The sequence below is a fragment of the Rana temporaria genome, chromosome 1 (assembly GCF_905171775.1).
Source record: "Rana temporaria chromosome 1, aRanTem1.1, whole genome shotgun sequence".
NCBI lineage: Eukaryota > Metazoa > Chordata > Amphibia > Anura > Ranidae > Rana > Rana temporaria.
Window position 1 is genome coordinate 413,401,511 of NC_053489.1, and position 26,900 is coordinate 413,428,410.

The 26,900-nt window shown below is 38.7% G+C and overlaps 1 protein-coding gene across 3 annotated transcripts in view; it reads right to left on the reverse strand.

The window, feature by feature from the left end:
• EPHA5 (EPH receptor A5) overlaps positions 1–26,900 on the reverse strand; it is a 389,544-nt gene that overhangs the window by 284,504 nt on the left and 78,140 nt on the right. For all 3 annotated transcript variants that reach the window (XM_040324659.1, XM_040324651.1, XM_040324667.1), the window contains exon 2: positions 22,470–23,133. In XM_040324659.1, coding sequence (XP_040180593.1) covers positions 22,470–23,133 — 664 coding nt within the window. The remainder of the gene's footprint in view (positions 1–22,469; positions 23,134–26,900) is intronic.

Sequence of the window (26,900 nt, forward strand, 5' to 3'; positions counted from 1 at the left end):
CGTTTTTTGCGTTCTATTCACCCGGCTTCCGGGTTCTCGCTCCCCCGGGGAGTAGGCATTCCTAAGACGAGGCATAGATGATTGACGTGCGGGTAAAGCACGTCATCGCCTTCCGAAAATATCCGAGGGGGACTCGGCACTTTACGGCGCCTGCGCAGTCAGCTCTACACGGCAGGCGCAGGCGCTGTATAGTGCCGTAAAGAGCCGAGTCTCCGTCGGATATTTTCGGAAGGCGATGACGCACTTTACCCACACGTCAATCGTCTCCTGGGAGGATCAACACTCACTCCCAGGAGACATTGCGCAGAGCTCCCCGTCGGGGAAAAGGAGCGACACGCCCACTCCCCGCAAGGAAGAAGACCCAGAAGTGAGGCTGAAGACAGGAAAGTTTACACATTTAAAAAAAAATGACAACGCTACAAGCCTTTATTAAGGCTGGAGATAGGTTAGGTAAAAAGTTAATTTTGAGGGTGAACCTCCGCTTTAACAATAAGGGGTGATGCACATGAAATCTCCAGCAGTGAATCCTAATTTTGGAAAAACCGTGTTGCTCTCAATGTTATGAATTGTGAGTCTTAATAAAATATCATTATTAGATTAGATAAAAAGTAGATTATATAGATGAATTAAGGAATGAAGGTATGTACTTGACAAATTGTTTAAGCTAAAAATAATAATAATATTAGGAATCTCTGGACGAAGTTGTAATGACAAAATGAGTTGGAACGTAGCTGTACGGCAATCGGACATGACACAACATGCAGTACCGGAAGTGAGTAAACACCGGTCGGGTGAGACACTGTCTATCATATGCTGGGTCCGCTGTGACCGTAATATGCCAGCTTATCACTGAGTCTTATATCCGAGTTCTAACTGTGCTAAATGTGAATGCAATATTGAAGATCTTTATTTCATTATAATACATTTTTGATAAACGTTATTGCTCTATTGGAGTGTTTCCATTGTTTCACATACATGGGAGATCTGTGACTCACCATTAAACATTGTTTGGTGCCGAGCATTAATGTGAAGCAATTATTGTTGGTGAGTTTATACCCTATGGGGAATTGGTGCCACGCTTTTCACGTGGTGCAGTGTGAAGATTCCAAGCAACATCATTGGTTCATCATGGACACTTCAATTGAACACATTTATGTGCTTTCATTATTCAGGATGTTATTTTGGATTTTATCCACTTGTTATTTTATTCACTGGATGGTAATTTATCATCACTAATGTTCATACACGTTTTGTACTAATTTGTCATATGGCCACAATTTGACGTATGTATAAATGTTGTGGTAGATTTGTTATTATACAGTTTCTTTAAAGTGGCAGCTAGATAGTCACTCATTGATTTTATTCATTTATTATGGCACAGTGGTAGGATTAACAGTATAGGAGGGTTAAGACCAGGGGTGTCAAACTCAATGTTATCGTGGGCCACATCAGCATTATGATTGCCCTCAAAAGGGCCAGTTGTATCTGTAAGATTAGATAACCAGCGCATCCCCTCCCCTTACATTAGATGTCAAGAGCCACCCAACCATCAGAAGTTGAGTCCCCCCACTCTCCCTTACATCACAGTGCACCACCTTACCTTATGCTGTTGCTGGGAAGAAGCTGGATGCATTGTTTGAAAGCAGAAAGTAATGCCGCGTACACACAACCGTTTTTCATGATGAGAAAAATGCAATTTTTTTAATTGGTCGTGAATAACGGTCGTGTGTACGCGGCATAAGGGTCTGGAGGAGGACCAGAGGAGGGCTGGAGCTCTCCTGTAGCTGCAGGAGAGGTGCGAGGGCCACATGAAATGGCCTGGAGGGCCTTGTGTTTAACACCTGTGGTTTAGACTATAGATCCTCTAGCTTGTAATAATAATATAATACAAATAGTAATAATAATAATAATAATAACATCAACAACAATACGTTTTTTTAGTCATAGTTGTGGCAGCAGTAGTAGTATTAGCAGCAGCAGTAGTAGTAGTATTAAAACAATGGGATACTATGGAAAACTCCTTTTTTAGCAAAAATATACTTTATAAACATTTAAAAGTCTACAAGTGAGCTGTAGAAAGCTGTGGTTCTGTCACCCACTCGTCTAACTTCTGACTGCTGATAAAAGCAGTTTGACACTAAACTGTCATTTTTCTATGAAGATGCTAAGTGCTCTTCCTCATATTCTTGACAAGCGTCTGCTGAAAATGTGAAGAATATAGGAAAAATGTTTTACAAAATATTGAACTTTAAAAAGCCTAGAAACATACTGGCTGCAAGATTCCTAGAGACGGCATATATAAATACATACGGAAGATGTTACCTTTCACTTTCAGGCTTATAATGCTGCACTCCAGCACTTCCTACACAGTTTCCAGTGCAGTTTAAATGTAACTTTTAGCATACAGTGAATCAGCTTTATATTTCTAGGGAGAATTTTTAAAAGTTATTTTATGTTTTGGTGCCCACTCTCTCCTGAATTTAACAGTAAGCAAAAGGATCACATTTACTTGATCTGTGAAATAAAAAAAAATGCTTGCTTAGCAATGCCATTATATTGGAATACTGGGGCTCTGAAGGTACTACATCCTCCAATTGGAGTTCTATTACTGAAGACTGGATGCACAACTTGTAGTGTTACAAACAACAACCCTCTGTAAAGATCACTTCCTTAGGCAGGCCATAGACAGTGAGAATTTCTTTCCTGTAACCACGGGTTGCAGGAAAGAAATTCAAACAATTCCCCATCAACACAGACAGTGCTAACAGGGGAATCCCTCCTGCCGAGACATTGTCTTCTCATGGGGGAGAGGGGGAAGCCAACCCCACTGAGAAAAGACAGTGATTGTTGCTAGCAATAATCGCAAGTAAAATCTGGCAGGCTGGTTGTAACGAACTTAAATGATCAATCAACTTGGTACATTAAGCCTGCATATACGTAGATCAAATCTTGACCTGTTCCTACTGAGATGAGAGGAAATGGCTGTACATACAGAGGTTTCAATGCCTTTACTGAAACATTAAATAGTCAATGTAATGATTAAGTACACAATGTATGTGTGAAACGTGTCTATGTGACCAGGGGAGGACTGACAACTCATGGGCCCCCCGGGCAATAGGAGATTATGGGGCCCCCAGGCAATAGGAGATTATGGGGCCCCCGGGCAATATGAGATTATGGGGCCCCCGGGCAATAGGAGATTATGGGGCCCCCTGGCAATAGGAGATTATGGGGCCCCCGGGCAATATGAGATTATGGGGCCCCCAGGCAATAGGAGATTATGGGGCCCTCAGGCAATAGGAGATTATAGGGCTCCCAGGCAATAGATTATGGGGCCACACAGTATACAGAAACACTAGACATGTGCGATTCGGTTTGTAACAAATGGATTTTCGTACAAATTTGTTAGTATTCGTACATTCGGATCAATTCAAACATCCGAATAGCTGAAAGAACCAAAATACAAAAATTACAAGATTACGAATATGAAAAATAACTAACATGCGAAAATACAAACTTACGAATGGACAAACTTACGAAACAACAAAACAGTAAAAGAACAAGAATAACATCTATAACAAATGATTTGCATTCTGTATTTTCAATACTTTGTCTGTTCGTAATTTCGCATGTTCGTATTTCATTCATGTGTTCGTAATTTCCTTTCTTTGTATGATTGTAATTTTGTTTGTTCGTGTTCTCGAATCATTCTTTTGAATGGACAGTGAAAGAAAGTGTATCTTAATATGTATGTTCGTAATTTCGTATGTTCGTATTTTCATTCGTATATTCGTAAATTCGTTTTTTTTGTCCGAAAATGAAAACTCGCGTCTTACGAAATTACGAATCTTTTTGAATTGACGGAAACAAGACGAAAACAAAGCAAATATTTTTGTTATGCACATGTCTAACACACACACATACAGTACACATACATAGTATAAACACACAGACACACAATATACACACACAGTATACACACACAAAGAATACAGTAGGTGACCGCGATATTGTGTCAATCTTGCTCCTTTTCGCGAGATTGACCACCTTCAAGCCCTGTCGAGGGAGCTAGCGCCGTGCTGGTTTGCCGGGAAGGGAAAAAGCCGGCATACATCCGACTTAGAATGAACGGGGATCCGACTTGGATTCCCGCCAATTCCAGACACTGTGTTTGGTATGAATCATGAGGGGGATCTCCACACCAAATTTTAAATAAAAAAACGGCATGGTTCCCCTCCAGGAGCATACCAGGCCCTTAGGTCTGGTATGGATTGCAAGGAGAACCCCCTTACGCTGAAAAACCGGCGTGGGGGTTCCCCCAAAATCCATACCAGACCCTTATCCGAGCACGCCGCCCGGCCGGTCAGGAAAGGAGTGGGGACGAGCGAGCGCCCCCCCTCCTGAGCCATACCATACCGCATGCCCTCAACATGGGGGGGTGGGTGCTTTGGGGCAGGGGGCGCCCTGCGGCCCCCCACCCTAAAGTACCCTGTCCCCATGTTGATGGGGACCAGGGCCTCTTCCCGACAACCCTGGCCGTTGGTTGTCAGGGCCTGCGGGCGGGGGGCTTATCAGAATCTGGGAGCCCCCTTTAATAAGGGAGCCCCCAGATCCCGGCCCCCCACCCTAGGTGAATGATTATGGGGTACATCGTACCCCTACCCATTCACCTGGAGGAAAAGTGTCAAAAAAACACACTACACAGGTTTATAAAGTCATTTATTAGTCAGCTCCAGGGGTCTTCTTCCGTCTTCTCCGCTTTCTTCTTCTGCTCTCTGGTGACGTCTCTGCGTTCCCCGGTTCTTCTCCTGCTCTCCGGTGCCTTATTCCTTCTGCCAGGCTGCTCCGCTATCTTCTTGCAGCTCTTTTACTAGCGGCAGCCAGCCCGGTCTTCCTTCGTCGTCGTCTTCTTCTCTCTTCTTTTCTTCTGATGTTGCCACGACGCTCCCTCCCGCTGTAAAGCAAAGTGTGCTGTGCGCAACAATTTATATAGGCCTCTTATGATGTCACAGTCCCAGCTTGCTCAGGGTGGTGAGGACATAAGGGGGTGGGGTAAATATGTCGTCACAACTCGGAGCATGCTGGGACTGGGACATCATAAGAAATATTTAGTTAAGTTAACCAGTTCATGCTGTCACTGCTAAATTTGTCCTGGGCATCTAGCAGTGGCATCCCATCCATAGGGATGTGTCCGGCCCCCTTATCTATGTGGAGGGCGCCGGACGCATGGATTTCATCTGGGTTTTATTTTTTTTGAAGCACATGTTTAGAGCCTGGGGGGGCTCAGGGGGCAGAGCATAGAGGAGCAAGCAGAGTGTGTGCAGAGCCCAATAGATACGGTAAGGACAGTCGTATTACACCGCGGACCTTAGTGACATACCTTTTTGCTAAGATGAATGGAAGAATGGTTGCACACTGGGGACAGGGGATCCCTACAACAGTGCTTGTCAATTTATGACCTAATAGGGGATGATCACGTGATTGGGGATGGATGTTTTGTGTGCCCCCCCCCCCATTGGACGAGGAAATTCAGCTACCCAACCATTAGCAGAATCAACATTGGTCCTTCTGTAAAACAACAGACAACAAACATTTGTATATGGTAGCTATAAGGAAAGGTCATATCTACTGTACATTGTGGCTCTTTGTAGCTCCTAATTTAGTACATTTGCATACTGTATAATGTACAATTGGTTCTATACAAATCCTGTATAATAATAGTGATATTTATATTAAACACATTCTTTATGTAAATTAACTGCTTATGAGTTATAGGGATAGTCTTGCAGGCATTTAAAAGAAACAGGTGGCAGTAGAATGCAATTCCATTGTCTAGGTCACTGTTTGTGTGTGCTCTCTATAACTCAAGACCTAAATGAACACACAATATTATGATAATTTAAATGTATGCAGTGTATAGGCACTGGTAATTAAAATATTTAAAAAAAACATTCATACCCTTTTATAGCAATAATACATTGACCTATATCCCTTATTCATCTATCCATCAAAACAAATGTTCCTTATTTTATGCAGGGCATTGATTTATAATGTAACATGGTATTTAGACAGTTTTTCCAGGTCATGATTTTTTTTTCTTTTAACTGCTTGGTAACTTTAAGTCATTGTGCCTGTGTGAATTATTCTCTTTCAACTTTTCCTTAATTCTGACATGTAAAGACTTCTTTGTATGAGAGTACACGCACCCGGTAATAAAGTTAAAAATCTGTGAAATCGGTTGAATTGCAAAATACACTCTTCAAAGTCACTTTTGCTGACTTTTCCTTGGCTGCAGACCAGGAATGTCATGAAGCAGAATTCCATGAAATTAATACGCATTGTACTTGTCACTCCGCTGATAAACAAGACAGGGAGCTGCAGTGCTTTCTGTGTGCTAAGTGCTGAAGTATTCTTTAGTCTTGAGTAACTACAAATGAAGACTGCATAAGAATCTAGATCAAATTATTTTATCTTGTTTATTATGTACTCAACTCTAGCACACAAAACAATGGCGCACAAAACAATGGCTCATATCTTCTCTCATCCCCAGCAACAATCCCAATTGGTAGAGTGGTTGACTGCCCGCTAAAGTTACACAAACGTACTGAAAATGTGATCACATGATGTCTGCTGTTGCCTTCCCATACATCAAAATCAAGAAGCAAAAAAATGTATACCCGCGCATTCCTGCAGCAGCTTCCTAAGAATCTTGAGCACCTCCTGTCAAAGCCATATATCGGGCAGTTCACCAAGCAACAAGCAAGACACCCTATCTGAGCCCTATACATTCCTATTAGCAGTCTTTAATGGCGATGGACTGACAGAAATGTATGCAGGGCTTAGCAGGGCTTAGCTGCAAGCTACGACTCTACAAAGAAATGTTTAGACAGTCCAGGACTTGGCCAAGAAAGGAAGGTTTTAGAGGGTGCTGCATTTTCTACCCACAACAGTTTTCTTCATCATTTTGATATTGCTGTACATCACTAGTTCTAGCCAATGTGTTTGGTCACTTCTGCACTTTCACAAGTGCAATAGATATATATATATATATCTTGCATCAACTTTTTTTCCCCCCAGGTCACCAGAACTAGTGTCCCCATTGGAAGATTTCCCCTCTATTATTTTTCTGGGGACAATCCAAAATGTTGAATTTTCTTTTACTTTCACTTTCAATGATAACGGTAAACAGGACAAATAGAGATAGAGAATCTCTTTAACGGGGGCACAGACAGCAATAAAAACTGACAAGTGCTTTAATTCACCTCTACTCTATCCAAAACTAAAAAAAGTTGTGCCTTTAGTTATACTTTGAGGCTCCAGGGGTGTTATTATTACTAAAGGTTGTTTTCCTTGTAGCAATTTTATTGCAGTTTCTAAGCATTGCATATTTTTATTGTTTTTTTGTATAAAAATGGTACTGTGCTTTATGTTGCACTGTTAAGAGGCTTACATTAATGTTTTTGGAATACTTGTTACACATGTAAGTTTTTTAACAAAGATTATATTTTACATATGTATCTTGTTTAGTTTATTGCACTAGTATTTATTGTATGCTTATAAGAGCAAGGCACAAGGATTTATGAGACTAAGGGATTAGATAGTAAGCACACAGGCTGTAACCACATATAACTTCTCTGTATAATTCTGTAATGTAGGAATAGGATACAGTCATTCTCCATTTGGTGTGGGGCAGCTGTGGCCTGGACCTCCCTGGAGCAGAGCCTGATCACAGCTGTGCTTCTCCAGTTCCTATGCCCCTGGTCAAGTCACAGGGTCTGCACCCCAACTGTCTATTTTAATTACCCCCCTCTGTCTATTTTCATCCTAGAAACTATACTGCCCATTCTTTTTATTTTTTGTATAACCGCCTGGCTTTTGTCTCTTTGTCTCACCAAATATTTGACTAATACCCTTTTCCCAAACCCCAATACTTTTCACATGACTGATCAATGTTCCTTTTCAATCCGGGATCGGTGTGTACTTTGTGTGTGGCCACAGTCTACAAAGACCCGAGTTGTATCTGTTGGTATAAGCACTGTCTAAATTCCCTGCTGCCGACTTTGTCAGAGGAAGCTACTGCTGTCACAATACAAGAGCAAGTTCTTACTGTTGTGACACTTCATTTGTCTGGGCAGCAGCATGCTTGAAAGGACGGCTGCCCTGTTTTAGTGGAAGTATGTCAGACAATCAAACCCAGTTAGGCTAACAAGTTGTGACATGTTAAATCATGCTTGAACACTGAGAGCAAAAATAATGTAGAAACAACTCTGAAAGTCCAGGAAAATAAATAAATAATGTGCTCTGGAAACATGTTTGTTGATGAGGGTGAAAGCTTTGTTTTAGAAACATATAACCCACACACATGTCGCCTTTACATAATGCAGCTTCCTATTTTTCATTGTGCATTCTGTTTAGCGTGGGCTTGGCTTTTACTCATTTTATGGATGAAGAGAAATAACAAGCTGTTTTAGTAGTTCTTTTTATTACATTTTATGTGCTTTCATAAAAGTTTATTTTACTTTGCTTATAAAAGAGTAGAAATAATTAAAGCTCATTCATTTAAACAGCAAACACATGTAAATGTTTGTGTTAAAGTTAAACCTTGGGTGCCGCAGGATGGCATACTTGTAATGATTATGTCCCCAACATTTTGGAAATGTTTGATTTTATATTATGCTTTCCAGCACAGGGTGTTTGTAAGGCACCCCATACATTATGCAATTCTTTTTCCTTCAACCATTGCTCAGTAGTTTCTTAGCATGAGAGGGGATAAACAGGTCACCAAAAATGTCTACACGGCAGTTCTTGGGATTCATGATATTCGGCAAGCCTAGTGCTGAGGAAACAATGGAACCTATATCTATCCAAAAATCCTGTACCATGGGACTGATCCAGAAGCAGTGTCAGCAATTTGGTCACATACTTTAAAACATTCTGCGGAGGGGGACAAGACCATTTTATATAACCTTTCAGGAGTAAGATGGGAATGATTAAAAATCTTAAGTTGGATAATGTGGTCTTGAGAGAATATAACTAAGGATTTATATGTATCACTAAATTCAGACCAGTCTGCCTCTGTGAGATGGATATCCAGGGAGGACCACTTCAACTGAGCAACCAAGAATCTAGGGTTACAGTCTGTGTTGAGGGAAGCATAATATTTGGAGATATGTTTGGTGGTATCTGGGTGTCTTAGCTTTTTATGCCGTAAAGGCACTCTAATAAGGTTGTCCAGAGAACCAAATTTTGCATGGACAGCATGTGGGAGCTTATAATAATAAAACAGGTAGGTGCATGGTAGGTCAAAGTCTGCATGCAGTTGGTAAAAGCATATAAGCGGCATAGATATTTAATACCCTAAGGCCGCGTACAGACGGTCAGACAAAACCGATGAGAATGGACCGAGGTTCAGTTTCATCGGTCCAAACCGACGCTGTGTATAGCTCATCGGTCTGTTTTCCTTCGGTTCAAAATTTTAAAACGTGCTTCAAAATCGAACCGATGGACCACTGACCGATCGGTCCAAACCGATGGTTAGTACACAAAAGCATCGGTTCAAAACCCGTGCATGCTCAGAATCAAGTCGACGCATGCTTGGAATCATTGAACTTCGTTTTATTCAGCACGTTGTGTGTTTGACGTTTCACGTTCTGACCCGATCGGTTTTTGTAACGATGGTGTGTACGCACATCAGACCATCAGGCCACTTCAGCGGTGAATCGATGGAAATGGCCCGTCGGACCATTCTCATCGGTTTCGAACGACCGTGTGTACGCGGCCTTAGAGTACAATCTCTGTGGGTCAGGCAAGGAGTATAGTTCCTGCAAATTTGAAACAAATCACAAGGGGTTATAGGGGAGGTTGACCATGAGTCTTTAGAGATTTTCACAATGACCAATTAAAATAAGGAGAGGGAGGTACCTAACATTGATGTGCCTGGGTGATCCGGGACATTCCCCCTATATATAACATTGTGGAGGGTTTCAAATGAGAGAGCGCTTTGCAGGGAGAATTGGCCATAGTAGCTTGGGTAAATAGATCATTTTAAGGACATTGCCCCTTCCTATAAGGTCTAGGGGTAGATCCATCCATTGCTTAGTCTGAGTTTGCAACTGGGTTAATAGGGGGCACAAATTGTTTTTAATATAAGAAGATAAAGGTAATTGAACTATAACTCATAGGTATCTAAAGGAAGATACAATTTGTAGTCTGGAGTCTGGGTGAACCATATGTATCGCCGCTTGATCCAATGGGAAATAATTAGATTTGTCCCAATTCACCCAGAAGCCAAAGGTGTTCATTTCAGACAGAAGAGTTTTTAAAGAGTCATGAGTGTCAGCCAGGTAAAAAAAGGGTGTCATCCGTGTAAAACGAAACATGCTCCTCTATGGTACCAATAGGGAGTCATTTAATTAAAGGGCAACAATGAATACATATAGCAAGCGGCTTCATAGCTAAGGTGAATAGGAGGGGTAACCACAAACACCTGACCCTAGTACCTCTAGTTATTGGGAAGGCATCAGTAATATTATAATTAACTTGTATACGAACCAGTTGTTATGTATAAAGCAGTCTTATCCAGGCTATAATGCAAGGGACAAATCCGTAAAGCTGTAGCACTTGAAACAAGTAGGGCCATGCCACACTATCAAAGACCTTACATGTATCAAGGGATACGGTAGTGCGAGTGGGAGAAAAATTATAGGGATACTGTAAATTATGGAACGACCTGCGAATATTCATCTTTGTGGACCAACCAGATATAAAACCTCTCTGATCACTCCTCACCAATTTTGCAACCACAGTATTCAGACGGTTGGCCAGAATTTTAGCTAGGATCTTAACATCCACATTCATGAGAAATATGGGGCAGTAGGAGTCACATTTAGGAGGATCTTTACAGGGTTTTAATAACAGGATAATCAGAGCCTCTCGGATAGTGGGGGGATGAAAAATTCTGGCTTTTAGGGCCTTGTTGTATGTAGAAATAAGAAGTGGGTATAGTAAATATCTAAAGTGAGTGTACCATTCAGCCGGAAATTCCATCCAGGCCTTGTATCTTACGTGTTGATAGTTGCCAAATGGTCAGGGCTATTTCTTGAACAGAAAGAGGTGCCTTTAGGTCCCTTTGGGTATCAACTGACAGAGCGGGAAGAGATATTTGTGCTAGGTATTGGCTTAGTTGGGGTTCAGAGTACTGTACTCTAGTAGCATGGAGTTCTTTGTAAAAGGATAGAAAGGTCTCCACAATATCTTGAGGGATGCCACTAATCTGACCCTGAAAAGTCAAGATTTGGGGAATAGATACAGGGGAATATTCTGGTCTAGTTAAATTGGCTAATTGGCACCCAGCCTTGTTACCATGTTCAAATGTTTTTTGGGCACTATGGAGCATTCATTCTTGTGTGAGGTCAATCAAACGGAGCTCATACTCTCTGTGGCTGTATAACCATTTGTCCCGTGTATCAGGGTCAGGGTTTTGGACATAGGCAGATTCTGTCTTACTTTTTGCTATAATAAATATCCCCCAAAAACATATATAAAAACATTTTTTTCCTCAGTTTAGGCCGATACGTATTCTTCTACCTATTTTTAGTAAAAAAAATCGCAATAAGTGTTTATCGATTGGTTTTCGCAAAATTTATAGTGTTTACAAAATAGGGGATAGTTTTTTTGCATTTTTATTAATTTTTTACTACTATTGGCGGCGATCAGCGATTTTTTTCGTGACTGCGACATTATGGCGGACACTTCGGACAATTTTGACACATTTTTGGGACCATTGTCATTTTCACTGCAAAAAATGCATTTAAATTGCATTGTTTATTGTGAAAATGACAGTTGCAGTTTGGGAGTTAACCACAGGGGGCGCTGTAGGAGTTAGGGTTCACCTAGTGTGTGTTTACAACTGTAGGGGGGTGTGGCTGTAGGACTGACGTCATCGATCGAGTCTCCCTATAAAAGGGATCACTCGATCGATACGCCGCCACAGTGAAGCACGGGGAAGCCGTGTTTACACACGGCTCTCCCCGTTCTTCAGCTCCGGGGAGCGATCGCAACGGAGCGGCTATAAACGAATAGCCGCGCCGTCGTCCCGGATCGCTCCCCGCGGGAATCCGCCCGCCGCACGCACCCGCTAGAAGGCAAGGACGTATATTTACGCCCTTCTGCCTGTCCGTGCCATTTTGCGGACGTAAATAGTCGTGCGGCGGGCGTTAAGTGGTTAATGCTGTTTTCAAATAGGGCTGTATCTTATAATAGATAAACCATTTATTGTTATGCTCAGTTTTGAAGCTCAGTTTTGAGTGCTACTGCTGCAGAATTTTCCAGCTGCTATATATAGCTTTTAGCTGAATTTTGTTTTTGAGGCCTATTGTTATTTACATAATTTTATATTTACTGTTCTACATAAATAATGACAGCTTTAAAGTATATGATTGTAATTAAGGATTTATATACAGCTCATCTACTTGCATTCGATGTTCCATTTTTAGCACCTGTGCTGAATTAATTATCATAATTAACATTAAAAACTGTATGACACTATAGTGAATTAAATGAAAGACAGAGGAGAGACCAGACATTTTGTGCAATTGGTTATTTTAATATGTCAAATTTTGCTGTTGGTTTATTAAGGGAGTAAACAAATCTTCACCTTTCAAAGTGATTGCTAATTTCCCAAAACAAATTGACTTAGTTTACTAAATACGTTAAATCAGCATTTACTTCACTCATCCAATCATGAGCAATAAAAAAAATGTTTTGTTAACTTTACATTGTATGTGACGAGTTATTCATTGTTAACACAACTTCACATTGCCCACCTATTTAATTAACCTCAACATGTCTACTAGTAATACCAGGCATGGGTCACAGTATTAATAACAGTAATATAATGACTAAATCAGGGATACTATAAAGAAATACATCTACATACTGTGTTCAAACCGAATACATGATCATACATAGATTTCAGAAGTAAAACTGGTAGAAATTACCATATATACGGCATATGACTTACTGCCTTTCACAAAAGAGCAGAAAAGCACACACGTTGTTTAGTAAATCAAGCCTGATGCATTATGCAGCACAAAATACACAAATCCACTCACACTAGTCTTTCTCTCTCTCTCTCTCTCTCTCTCTCTCTCTCTCTCTCTCTCTCTCTCTCTTTCTCTCCCTCTCAGAAGGGATTATATTATAATGTTCCAACCACAGTATTATAGAGATGTATAATAAGAACCCAATTAACTAGGCAACATTATTAGACGTAGTAAGACGACACCACAGCAAGGAGGCTCACACAAACCCGGAGAGCTCATGCTGAACCTTCATGCAGAGAGTAATTTTTGTGAAACTTTAAATTCACCTCTGTCCAATTAGCAAGGGAATGATTCAAGAAGCAGTTAGGCTAATATCACACTTGAGATCCCATGGCTGGTGAAAATGTGATGGGATCATTAAAATGTACAATGTAAATACTCATTCATTCCCTCACTGATGAAAATGCTGAAAAATGTAAGTCGCCAGCTAGAGAGCAATGCCTTGCTCATGCAAAGCCAGCAAGGCAGAGAGATGAGTATGTATCTGTCATTTCCTGCATAGTGATTGTGTTGCTGGTGAGTTGTATCCAGCAGCAGGTTCACAAGTTTAACAAGGCCTCAACTATGGACCAGAGAGCAAAAAAGTTAAACTGCAAGCACCTTGGACTTATTAGTACTGTTTGTTTAGAGTGATAGGCAAGCATGTTCAAGGCAAGCTTAATTAAATATCTTAAATACATTTATTTATATCCTACTTAATGGCAAATGCAGCTGGGAAGGCAGAGTTTTCCTACAACCAGCTAGACAAAACTGAAAGGGTGGGAAGAAATACGAAGGCCATAACATAATTTCCCTAAGCTGAGTGCCAGCATCTAGGACAGCAATAATGACATCAGAGCAGTGAGTTATTCCGCCCAAAACAAACACAGTCTCCTGCGCTCGGGAGCTTGATCACTTAGTGAACAACCAGAGTCTTCTGTTGAAATAGGAACTGACCAGGGATGTTGCTGCCCTCCTCAGAATATGTGGTATTCTTGAGACTAAAATGTAAAAGGAAAAGAAGGGCGCACCGACCTAGTGCATTACCAATGGCTAGGTTTAATTAAAATTGTATAAAAAGTCATGAATACTCACAAACCAAGTAAAAAACAAGCATAAACATCACTCCATCAAAGGGATAGATACCTCCAAAAAGTCTCCTACTGGAATCAAACAGCTGGAGAGTCCAGATGACATAGATTACAGCTACGGCAAACGCGTTGCGAGGGCGAACCCTCCTGCTCAGAGCCAAAAGTTATTCCATTAAGTCAAAGGAAGTGACTGTCCAACAGTTTTATGGGCAGGATCAACAGGAATTTGCAAAATTTTCAAGAGGTTTAAAAACTCGGTCTTGGGATGGGCAACCTACTTTGCATATGTGATTTATAGTATCACCATAGTTCTACTTTAAGAGAAGAAAACATTTTCAGTGATCTATATCAAAAATCAACAAACAAAACAGAAGGTAACTACTCCCTGATTGACATTATTTAAATATATCTGACTTTATATGACCTAGCCAAAAATGTAATCATTCAATATAACGGAGCATATAATTATTCCTTGTCTAATTGCACATTTCCATCTGATTATCATAGAAAGTGTTCCTACATTATGTTAGAGTAACTCACCTTTGCAAGACTCATCAAGCTAATTTCTATGATCTTTGATCCCTCCATAAAAAACATACGGCTAAGATATTTTGCCTATTACCACCACAGGTTGAGAGGGTCAACTCAATCAGTAAAACAGAATATAAAGTATAACAAAATATGCATGGAAATATTACAGTTGTGTCTTTGTGGCTCCGCGGGTTCCTAATATAATATACAGTAGTGTAAGACCTTCATCATTTTTCTAAATATACAGGAATTCATCAAAAGGAATTACTTAATGTTTTATGACTAGCCTGTCAAATTATACATCCCAAACATGTGGTACAGCAATTAAAAAGGGGTCTAAATACTTACATATTTTAAATATAGCTAAAAATAAATCTCCTGCTAAAAATGTCAATTTTTTTTAACGTTAGAAGCACTGTTTTTTTCTTTTGTTTTAGTTTTTTTGCTGTCTTTGTTTTCACTGTGGTATTCTGACCCCCACTGCTTGTCTTGACCCTTTACCCATGACAGAAAGTGACGTGGAATCAAAGATGTTGTTATCATTGGAACAGGAGAAGAATCCATATTTTGCAGTGTGGATAATTGTTCCTATGATAACTGTCATAGATTGGATTTGAGCTCCGGTACAGTGACTTTCCCTAGACTCAGATAAGGTCATCAGTCTGTTTCAGGCAGCCTACCACCCATCTCTCCCGACTTCAACATTGCAACAAGGTAACTTTGAAGTAAGGTTGCAGCAGTGGTTGATCTATGTTAGGAACTTGTGAATAGGCAAGACCTTCACAAGCACCAAGGTCTACATTATTGTGTGATCCCTGAGCCAGCATTTATCCCAGTAAGTTTATGCTGAGTTTGGATGATGCCTGAACAAAGATGGCATCTTCCTTCTGGAGAGAAGACCAGAAGACATTCTAAAGAGGGTGCTGTGATTTTTGTGACAGATCATAATTACAGAATTTTGAAATATTACACTTGTAAATTATATAGCATGCTTTAGATGTTTTAAAAGAAGAGAACAGAAAAACTCAGAAGTCTGAGGCCGCGTACACACAGTCGTTCCAAACCGATGAGATTGGTCCGACGGGCCATTTCCATCGGTTCACCGCTGAAGTTGCCTGATGGTCTGATGTGCGTACACACCATCGTTCCAAAAACCGATCAGGTCAGAACGCAGTGACGTCAAACACACGACGTGCTGAATAAAACAAAGTTCAATGCTTCCAAGCATGCGTCGACTTGATTCTGAGCATGCGCGGGTTTTGAACCGATGCTTTCTGTACTAACCATCGGTTTGGACCGATCGGGCAGCGGTCCATCGGTTCGATTTTAAAGCATGTTTTAAAATTTTGGATCAAAGGACAACAGACCGATGGGCTATACACACGGTCGGTTTGGACCGATGAAACTGAACCTCGGTCCATTCTCATCGGTTTTGTCTGACCGTGTGTACGCGGCCTTACAATATAAAATGGATGTAATCAATAATGGCACAACCAGATATTTGCAAGTCATGTGATCGATCAAAGCAATTGCTGCAACACCACAAAAGGGTTAATGTTGAATCTGCTTATATATTGCCTACCCTGTTTCCTCCGTTCCCCCTTATCAACATGCTACATAATTTATCCATCAAAACCTTTATATTTCTATTACATACCCATTATATACCTTTTTTTGTTAGGCCCATGTAACCTTTGCTTCTGTATGTAATTTAGGCAGATTACGGCTCATGTGACAGGGTGAAGTACATACTCCCTAAAACTAGGAAGCTGTGCTAATGACCATATGTGAGCCTTTGTGATTGAAATAACTAAAATCCAATGAATAAAGGGGATGGGTCAAGTTCAATCTACCTAGGAAGAAAAGGGATAGATGATGCCAAACGTAGATAATTGTATATCCTTAGAAAAGTACAATCTTGTCATTTATGGTATATGTTTTCATTTACCTCCCTCCCTATAACTAAACACAAATGAATAAATCATGCGTCATCAACATTTTTTGCATGATATTTTTCCTGCAATTCTTTACTATAACAATCACTGCTTCAATAGTGAAGTGTCCACTCATTGACACATTTCAAACGTCAGAAGATATTCCAAACATATGCCAAGCTTGATAAAACAAATGTCTCCTATTTTCTCAAAAGTCCTGCCTCTTTTTTACTGCCATAGTGTAGAACCCCACATTTATATTTCATATTACAAGATACATTTAAGGAGGTAGATATGAAACTGCTGAATTTGCCTTACCAAATAACTATTTGAGTGCTAAATTAGACACGTGCATTCGTTTTTGTCCGAATGCATTTTTGTCCGAATTTCGGTTATTTTCGTTATCATTTTAACAAACGAAAATGAACGCATAAAATCTGAAATCCGAAAGATCTGACATAAAAAATGCTTTCTTTTCATTTTCGTTGCTACAACAGTTCGATATGGATAGAAGATTCGACATGACACTGACAATAGCAATCTGTGTCTATCGAACCTGTGGTCGAATGTGCCTAACCTTAGCTCTAGTAGTCCAATATTATTCTACATAGAGAGGAAAGATTGGACATAGAGAGAAAAGATTTGACATTATAGAGACAGTGTTGGGGTAGACCATTTGACATGAACGATGAAGATTTGATGAAGCAGTGAAAAACATACAAACGTTGAATCTGTCATTGAAGGCTTATGGTGTCTGTTGAAAGTTCTAAGAAGATTCGACAATCGGCTAAACTGTACGGCGCCGCAATCGTACATTTCCAGTCAAATGCTCGGCCCACAGGCTATAGAAGAATTCGAATGTTGGTTGATTAGTAATAATAATTTATAAATATAATTATTACTAGTGTCATACAACATTAAAATTCTTTTATAGCTTGTAGGTGGAACATTCGACCGGAAATGTACGATTGCGGCATTGTACAGTTTAGCTGCTCCGTCAAATCTTCTTAGAACATTCGACAGACACCATAAGCCTTCAATGAGTCAGATTCGACCTTAATTCATTCGAATTTTCGGACTAATGCATTTTTCTTATGAAACAAAATAAATAAAAATGAATTTTGGGAGTAATTAAATTAATTAATTTTTTGGACGAAAACTAAATTCTGAAACAAAATATTTCAGTGTGCACAGGTCTACGCTAAATACAGCGTTAATAAAAAAAAAAGGAATGGAGAACCTTGAATTTTGTTACTTAGAAAGTAAATGGAGGCCCAACAATCTGATGTGAAACCAAGTTGTTCACACTATTAGTAGGGATGGCAGTAAAACAAATGGAAACCAATACTGCTTCTATACAGCACACAACATGTCTTGAAAGTGGTTAACTCCCTAGCATATCTGACTTTATCGAGTCAACAAAATCAGCTTAATCAATTGATCACTTCACTCAGAATAATCACCAAGGAGATTTTCAAAAAATCACTCACCTCTAATTATTTCCTAATTACATAAATGATACAGCAAGCTCAGCCATACACTCTTCTGCAAGTTATTTATCACAATTTTTTTTATAAATAGGAACAGAAGGCACACATTTATAGGTGTTCTAAGGGTCATTAGTTCCTCCTAATTATAATCACCTCCATTAGTTTTCCTGCTCCAGTTTAATTATACACTGTCAAAAGTACACATTTTCCTTTGTAAGCCTTTTTATTTTTTACCACTGCCGTTAACATATTTGACTGCATTTAAAATCATTTTCATTTTGACCCTTAACTGCTAAGCCAGGGTGTTGGGGCTCAGAATATCATGACATGAGATGTACTCAAATCAGATTTGCTAATTAAACAAGAATATAAATACATCTAGCATTTTAAATGCTGCAGTTCATATTATTCATTCATGCATGTGTTTCTTATGAAGGAGGTCATCCTCAAAAAGAAACCAACCTCTGAAAATGCTAGTTGCTTCCTGTTATGCCGAACCAGCGTTTTTCATACTTTTTGTCTTGATGACAAGCATCAAGTTATGACAAATCTTCTAATTTGAATAATTGCCTTGTATTAATAACTCAGAACAAATAAAGCCAAAGGATCTGTGTCACAGCAGGTCAACTACTGTTTTTGGAGAATATTCATGTCAGTTCTGATAATTAAGGACAGTTCTAAGGACTAACATTTTCAGCTTTGATACCAACTATTGTCCCTTGCATAGAGCCTGGGAGCCCCTGAAATCCAAAGTGCTCTGTCACTAAAACAGGTACCATTTTTTTTATGATCACTGGCTTAGTTTTGCCCTCTCCCACAGCTTGCCACTTACTATTCGCTAATGACAAAGTCCATCACAGTGATTGGGCAAAAGTATAGCACAAGAAGCTGGTGGTGGTGTGCCAGAGCCAGTGAGCATAGGAGTTGGTCTATATTTCCACAAGATAGCACCTTAGGTTTTATATGTCCCTATTTGCAATATACAAAATCAGCAGTGTCTCTCTCTATATATATATATATATATATATATATATATATATATATATATATATATATATATATATATATATATATATATATAAATATATATATATATATATATATATATATATATATATATATATATATATATATATATATATATATATATATATATATATATATATATATATATATATATATATATCTCAGTATCTCACAAAAATGAGTACACTACTCACATTTTTGAAAATATTTTATTATACCTTCTTTGGATGTGGCAACACTGAAGAAATTACACTTTGCTACTATGTAAAGTAGTGAGTGTACAGCTTGTATAACTGTGTAAATGTGTAAATAACTCAACACGCAGCCATTAATTTCTAAACCGCTGGCAACAAAAATGAGTACACCCTAAGTGAAAATTTCCAAATTGGGCCCAATTAGCATTTTACCCTCCCTGGGGTCATTTAACTCATTAGTGTTATAAGGTCTCAGGTGTGAATGGGAAGCAGGTGTGTTAAATTTGGTGTTATCGCTCTCACTCATACTGATCATACTCATACTGATCACTGGAAGTTCAACATGGCACCTCATGGCAAAGAACTCTCCAAGGATCTGAAAAAAAGTATTGTTGCTCTACATAAAGATGGCCTAGGCCAGGGATATGCAATTAGCGGACCTCCAGCTGTTGCAGAACTACAATTCCCATGAGGCATAGCAAGACTCTGACAGCCACAAGCATGGCACCCAGAGGCAGAGGCATGATGGGACTTGTAGTTTTGCAACAGCTGGAGGTCCGCTAATTGCATATCCCTGGCCTAGGCTATAAGAAGATTGCCAAGACCCTAAAACTGAGCTGCAGCACGGTGGCGAGGACCATACAGCAGTGTAATAGGACAGGCCCCACTCAGAACAGGCCTTGCCATGGTCGACCAAAGAAGATGAGTGCACGTGCTCAGTGTCATATCCAGAGGTTGTCTTTGGGAAATAGACGTATGAGTGCTGCCAGCATTGCTGCAGAGATTGAAATGGTGGGGAGTCAGCCTGTCAGTGCTCAGACCATATGCCGCAAATTGGTCTGCATGGCTGTTGTCCCAGAAGGAAGCCTCTTCAAAAAATAATGCACAAGAAAGCCCACAAACAGTTTGCTAAAGACAAGCAGACTAAGGACATGGATTACTGGAACCATGTCCTGTGGCGTAATGAGACCAAAATAAACGTATTTGGTTCAGATGATGTCAAGCTTGTGTGGCGGCCACCAGCTTTGTGATGTCGTCATGGAGGAGTGGAAGAGGATTTCAGTGGCAAACTGTGAAACTCTTGAACTCCATGCCCAAAAGGGTTAAAGCAGTGCTGGAAAATAATGGTGGCCACACAAAATATTGTCACTTTGGACCCAATTTGGACATTTTCACTTAGGGGTGTACTCACTTTTGTTGCCATCGGTTTAGACATTAATGTCTGTGTGTTGAGTTATTTTGAGGGAACTTCAAATTTACGTTATTATACAAACTGTACACTCACCACTTTACATTATAGCAAAGTGTAATTCCTGCAGTGCTATTTATATATATATATATATATATATATATATATATATATATATACACACACATATATATGTATATGTATACTGTATATTCTATATATACCATAAATCACTTAAGGTTTATTTAATATGATTTGTAAAGCCAGTATACCTTAAATAATACTTAGTGACTAACTTGTTGGACATTTTCTGTTGTTGTTAGTGGAAGCTCATATGACCTACCTACTTAAAATTTACTTTGGTTTCTTGGTTCTGTGGATGACTCTATTTCAAACTCTTTAGGCATCAAGGTAACCTCTCTCAATAGCAAAATTAATAGTGCCATGATACAAGACAACAGGAGTAGTGTACACCCAGTCATATTGTAAATAGCATAGGCTGAAATATGGAAAATCAAAATGTATCTGACTTTACTCAATTTGAGATTTTTAAAGCCTTTTTGTAAAGTTAGTCACTTTGCAGTTCAATTAGACTTTTTCACATTGACATCAATGTTAATGATATAGTTTTTTTTTAAATTGCATAATGGATACATGATGTAATTCCATATCATGCTGGGCTTTCCATATGCTAAAGCATTTAGCTATTTCTTACAAATGGTAATATTGTTAGATTAATTTTTTCTTTTTGCTGATGCTGCTCGGATCATTGCTAAACTGGAGCTCTTTATTTTTATAATCCATTTCCCTGAGTTAATAAAGCAGATCACTTCTTTATTATTATACTAAATGCCAAGAAAAAAGTAAGAAGAGAGCCGTATTAAAAATATAACCGTTGTATAATTTTCCATCCTAAGCGGAAGCATGCCTGATCAAGTTTCAATTAAAATATTTTCAAGAAAGTACTCCAACCCACTGTGTTGATATAACCTTTACTTTTGGCATTCATTTATGAAACTGCAGTCAAAGATTAAAAACTGAGGAAAATTATGCAAAATATGCACTAGGAAGTCTGCAGTTAAGAATATGTTCCTATGCATAACAAGTATCAACAATATTCTAAAAAAATAAATAAGAACTGAGAAAACATGAAAAACATGCATACTACTTCACATTCACATCACCTAAACGTGTCACCAGTTTTGTATACAAAGTAAAATGTATTAATTTAATCCATTTGAAATTATCCACTGCCATCACTTACTGTATACTGTTATGTATTTAAATATTAATGATAACAATATGTATTTGTCAGCTATGATCATTTCCCAATATCATAAATATGATTTATGTCAAGGTATACAAATGTACAGCTACTATTTAGATTGCATGTAAATTTGCTCATATACTTAAATTCAATCATGACATAATTGAGTGCCATAGCTTTTCTGTCAGCAGGTTTGATTGCAGTAAATATGGTTATATTTAAAAAATATAAAATACTTTTTTTTATTGCTGCAACTCCATTTTTTACCAGTATTTCATATGAATGCATTTCAGGATAAAACACCATATAAAGTGGGGCTGAAACTGCAAAAGAGAATATATATTTCCAGATAGCTGTGTTCATTTTGAATGCCCAGTCATGTGAAGGAGAATTGAAAAATCTGTATTTGCCTTATGTATTTAGGTAATTTGTAAGAAAGTAGGGTCTCTGTTTTCATTTTGCTAAGTGGACATTCTTTATTCTTTTAGCAAATCAACATCAAATAACTACAAATATGTTAATGTCTTAAACTGAGCAGGAATGAATCCCTTAGTGTGTATTTTTAAAATGTTTGGTTATTTTCATTTTTTAATTGAATTACTTAGATTAGTTACAATATCATGTCAGTGTTCCAATCATTTGGTTTTAATAGCCAAAAAAATTACCTTGACAAGTATTGTTCTTTTCTTCATATCCTTCTTGACACATACACTTTCCTATTGGTACAAGCCATTCCCCTTCTGCACTACAGTGCATTTTGGGAGCCTCTTCAGTCACGGAATTGTTGACACATGTTCCTGATACTTCCAAAAGTTGTGATGAATCTGCTCCAGTGATTGTGTCTTGGAAAAGTGCTAAATTACGTACCACTGATGGACACTTCTTGTAGTAAACACGGACAGAAACCAGAGCAATACAAGCGCCCACATCTTGGAAGGCAAGGTAAAAACCTTTCTTGGTCAGTGGTCCTACATCTCTGATCTCAGTGTTTAGCTTCATCACCCTGTCTCCCAAGTCCAGCTCGGTAAAGCTTTCATCAGCTGCAATAGTATCGATCTTGATGTACTGGTTTTCTCTAATGTTCCTACTATCTTCTTCACTTGACTCAAAATAATATACATTAAACGTTTCTTTACAAGTACCAAGTCCCCCTGGAAGACTGTTGCAATCCCGTAGTGTAAATTTGAGCTCAATAAAGATTCTTGAAGCCCCTTCATTGGATATCCAACTAGTCAAGAGCCAATTGTTTTGATTCTGTTCCATCACTTTACAAACTTGATATGTATGTATTGGAGCATAGTTCTCATCAACCTCACCAATTTCTTCCCACTGTACAGCAAAAGAAAAACATATATTTAATCATACAATTTAAGCATAATATATATATATATATCTACTCTCTTTTTCTGTGTGTGTATATATATATATATATATATATATATATATATATATATATATATATATATATATATATATATACATATATATATATATATATATATATATATATACATACATATATATATATATATATATATATATATATATATATATATATATATATATATATATATATATATATATATATATATATATATATATATATATATACATACACGTGTATGTCTTTCCCAACCATTTGATTTGATTTAGTCAAGCCAAAGCATACAGGCATACCCTAGTTTTAAGTACACAATGGGGTTTATTTACTAAAGCTGTAAAGCGCAAAATCAGGCTCACTTCTGCACAGAAACCAATGAGCTTCCACGTTTTATTACCAGCCTTAATTGAACAAGCTGGTGTTAGAAGCTCATTGGTTTATATGCAGAAATTAGCCTGATTAAAAGTGGGGTATGCCTGGAGTTGCATTAGGTTATGGCCAATTGCAGGGAAATTGTATTTTATATAGAACAAAGATATGATTACAAATGTTAATAAATGTTGACTTTATTACAATTACTATAGGACAGCGATAACGTATATGTAGAACCCAAATATATTTTCAGCTGTGGAAATTAAATTAAAGTACCAGTCATATATTTATTGTAGGCTGCAAACCCACTGAGCAGATTCATCATCTTTATTTGTCCTGGTGACCATTGTCCCTAAGACAGAAAGTGATGGAAAATCCAAAATTATACATTTGTCACCAAAGAAAAAAACGAGGATACATTTTTCAATGAGGACACTTGTTTTAGGGACAATGCAATTCTCCCCTTGGACAGATTTTCTCTCACTTTTTTTTATGTCTTCAGAACAGGAAATAAAGTGAATCTACCTATCAAGACCCAGGGGTTGGTTAACTAAAAAGGGGGAGTGCAAAATCTGGAGCAGATCTCCATAGAAACCAATCATCTTCCAGTTTTTTTTTTGTCAAAGCCTAATTGAACAAGTTGAAGTTATTAGCTGATTGGTTACCGTGTACAGCTGCACCAGATTTTGCACTCTGGTTTTAGTAAATCAACCATACAGAGTAGTATAAAATAAACTGTTAGACCCCCTTCACACTGGGGTGGTGCGGGAGTTAGCAGTAAAGTGCCGTAAGTTTTAGCAGCGCTTTACCGCTGTTATAGCGGCACTTTTTGCCCGCTACCAGGGCGCTTCGGCAGCACTACCCATTAATTTCAATAGGCAGGGGCGGTGGAGGAGCGGTGTATACTCCGCTCCCCCACTGCCCCAAATATACTGCTTGCTGGACTTTTTTTCCTGTCCTGCAAGTGCACCGCCCCAGTGTGAAAACATTTGGGCTTTTTACACTAGGGTGGCTTGAGAGGTGCTTTTCGGGCACTTTACAGGCTCTATTTTTGTCGCAAAACGGCTGAAAAGCGCCTCAGTGTGAAAGGGTTTTAAATGGGTTTTACCCTTCCCTACCTTAGCCAAAACATATAGTACAAGAAAAGTTACACTTTAAAGGTACCTGTGTTGGCACTGCATATGTCTGTGTCTGCCATTTTTGGTTGGTAATGCGCAACCAGATTTGTCACATGACTGATGTGAACATCTTTACTGATATTAAGTAATTGTAGGGTCTACAAAAGGCAATAATTATCATGCAATAAAAAGTCTGTGTCTTCAATCAGACATTTTAAAGTATATATATTTTTTACATTTCTGAGTGGTTGACAATTGTTTCTTTCCCAAATAGATCTGATTTAGTTAGCTGTTAATAAAAATAAGGCGTGCAAAAATGTATAGGTCTGTAACTACAAGGTTGTAGGCTAGAAAAGCATGTAATAAAATCAATGTGCAAAGTGTAGTAATCCACGGCAAGTAAAGGTTTTAAGTAAAGTTACATCAGACTGGTTGATGTGGTTGACTAGAAAATTACTGCACTTTGCACATCATATTTTCTTTTTACGCTGCTTTAAAGAATATGCCCAAAGAGATCATTTTAGTACATCTTTCTACTGCATTCTGTTATACAAATGATTACTGCTGTTGGTTTAACAGAACCACTGAATTTTGAGCATTTCTTAGGAACAGTGAACATGAAATGTAATATCTAATGCTAAACTTTAGGCAGTAGGGCCTTCACGAGAGGTACCCCTGTCTCTTGTGACTATAGTTATTTTCCAGCTAGGCAAATGCACATTTAAAAGTGTCAAAGCATAGCACAGTGCTGGACAGGTGGGCATTATAGCAGACTGCTAAGAGCAATTAATCTTCACAGTGGGATTCTAACATTCTTGAAAACATTCCATCAAAAATAAAATCTATATCCCTTTAAACATGAGAATGATTTTAACATCAACAGGGAGCAAAATGGAAAATTCTATTCTGCAAACCAAACACAGATATTTATATTGAAAGTAACTTGTAATACATCTTTCCAATTGTAGCAAGCAACTTATACTTACTAAAGCATCATGGGGCATGAGAACGTGGGACATGAGACGTGAATACAATCATAATAAGCTGTGTATATCTAACGACTATTACTTTTATTTGAGTCAGTTTTTTTCAATGATGTAGAAAAATGTATAACTTGTTATACCATAATTTTATGCTCTTCTCAAAAATTGTAATCCAAAATGCAGCGCTTCAGTGAATAATAACAATGTACAAAAGATAGTGCAGCGCTAGAAACAAGTCCATGAAAGGTCATCCATGTGATCCTAAAGGTGACTGAAGTACGGGTATCATGCAGGGGATGAGCGTGGAAACAATAGTGAAACACCTCCACCAAAAGCTGAAATGGCCGCTCACCTCACAGGATGGACCCTCTGTTAGATAGGGTCAAATGCACTTTCCCATAAGGGTATAATCCAGTCAATGCTCCGATAGGAACCAGGCAATCAAATAAGATAATACCAAGTATTGAAATGGATGGATGAATGCAATCGTGTAAAGTAAGGAGGACAAACCATAGTGCTCTCCGCATAAACAAATACAAGATTTATTGCTATAAAAAGTGAATCACTCACAAACAAAGGCACGTGGATGACCTTTCATGGACTTGTTTCTAGCGCTGCACTATCTTTTGTACATTTACTATAGGAATTTTTTTGATTTTGACTCCTAGGCCCAGATTCTCAAAGGACTTACGACGGCGTAGCGCCATGTACGCCGTCGTAAGTCCGAATGAGAGCCGTCGTATCTATGCGGCTGATTCTTAGAATCAGTTACGCATAAATTTGGCTAAGATACGAGCGGCGTAAGTCTCTTACACCGTCGTATTTTAGGGTGCATATTTCCGCTGGCCGCTAGGTGGTGCTTCCATATATTTCCGTGTTGAATATGCTAATTAGCTAAATACGCGGATTCACAAACGTACGTTCGCCCGGCGTATCAAGATACATAGTTTACGTAAGACATACGGCGGCGTAAAGTTACCCCTCATAAAGCAGGGGTAAGTCATGTTAGGTATGGACGTCGGAAACGTACGAACAGCGTCGGATTTTACGTTGTTTGCGTAAGTCGTCCGTGAATGGGGATGGACGTAAGTTACGCTCACGTCGTCTAGGCATTGAGCGGGCGTAATCTAATTTGAAAATTCGACGTGATACTGAGCATGCACGCGCATGCGCCGTTCAAAAAAAGCGTCATTTACGTGGGGTCATGCTTAGTTTACATAAAACACGCCCCTCTGTTCCTCA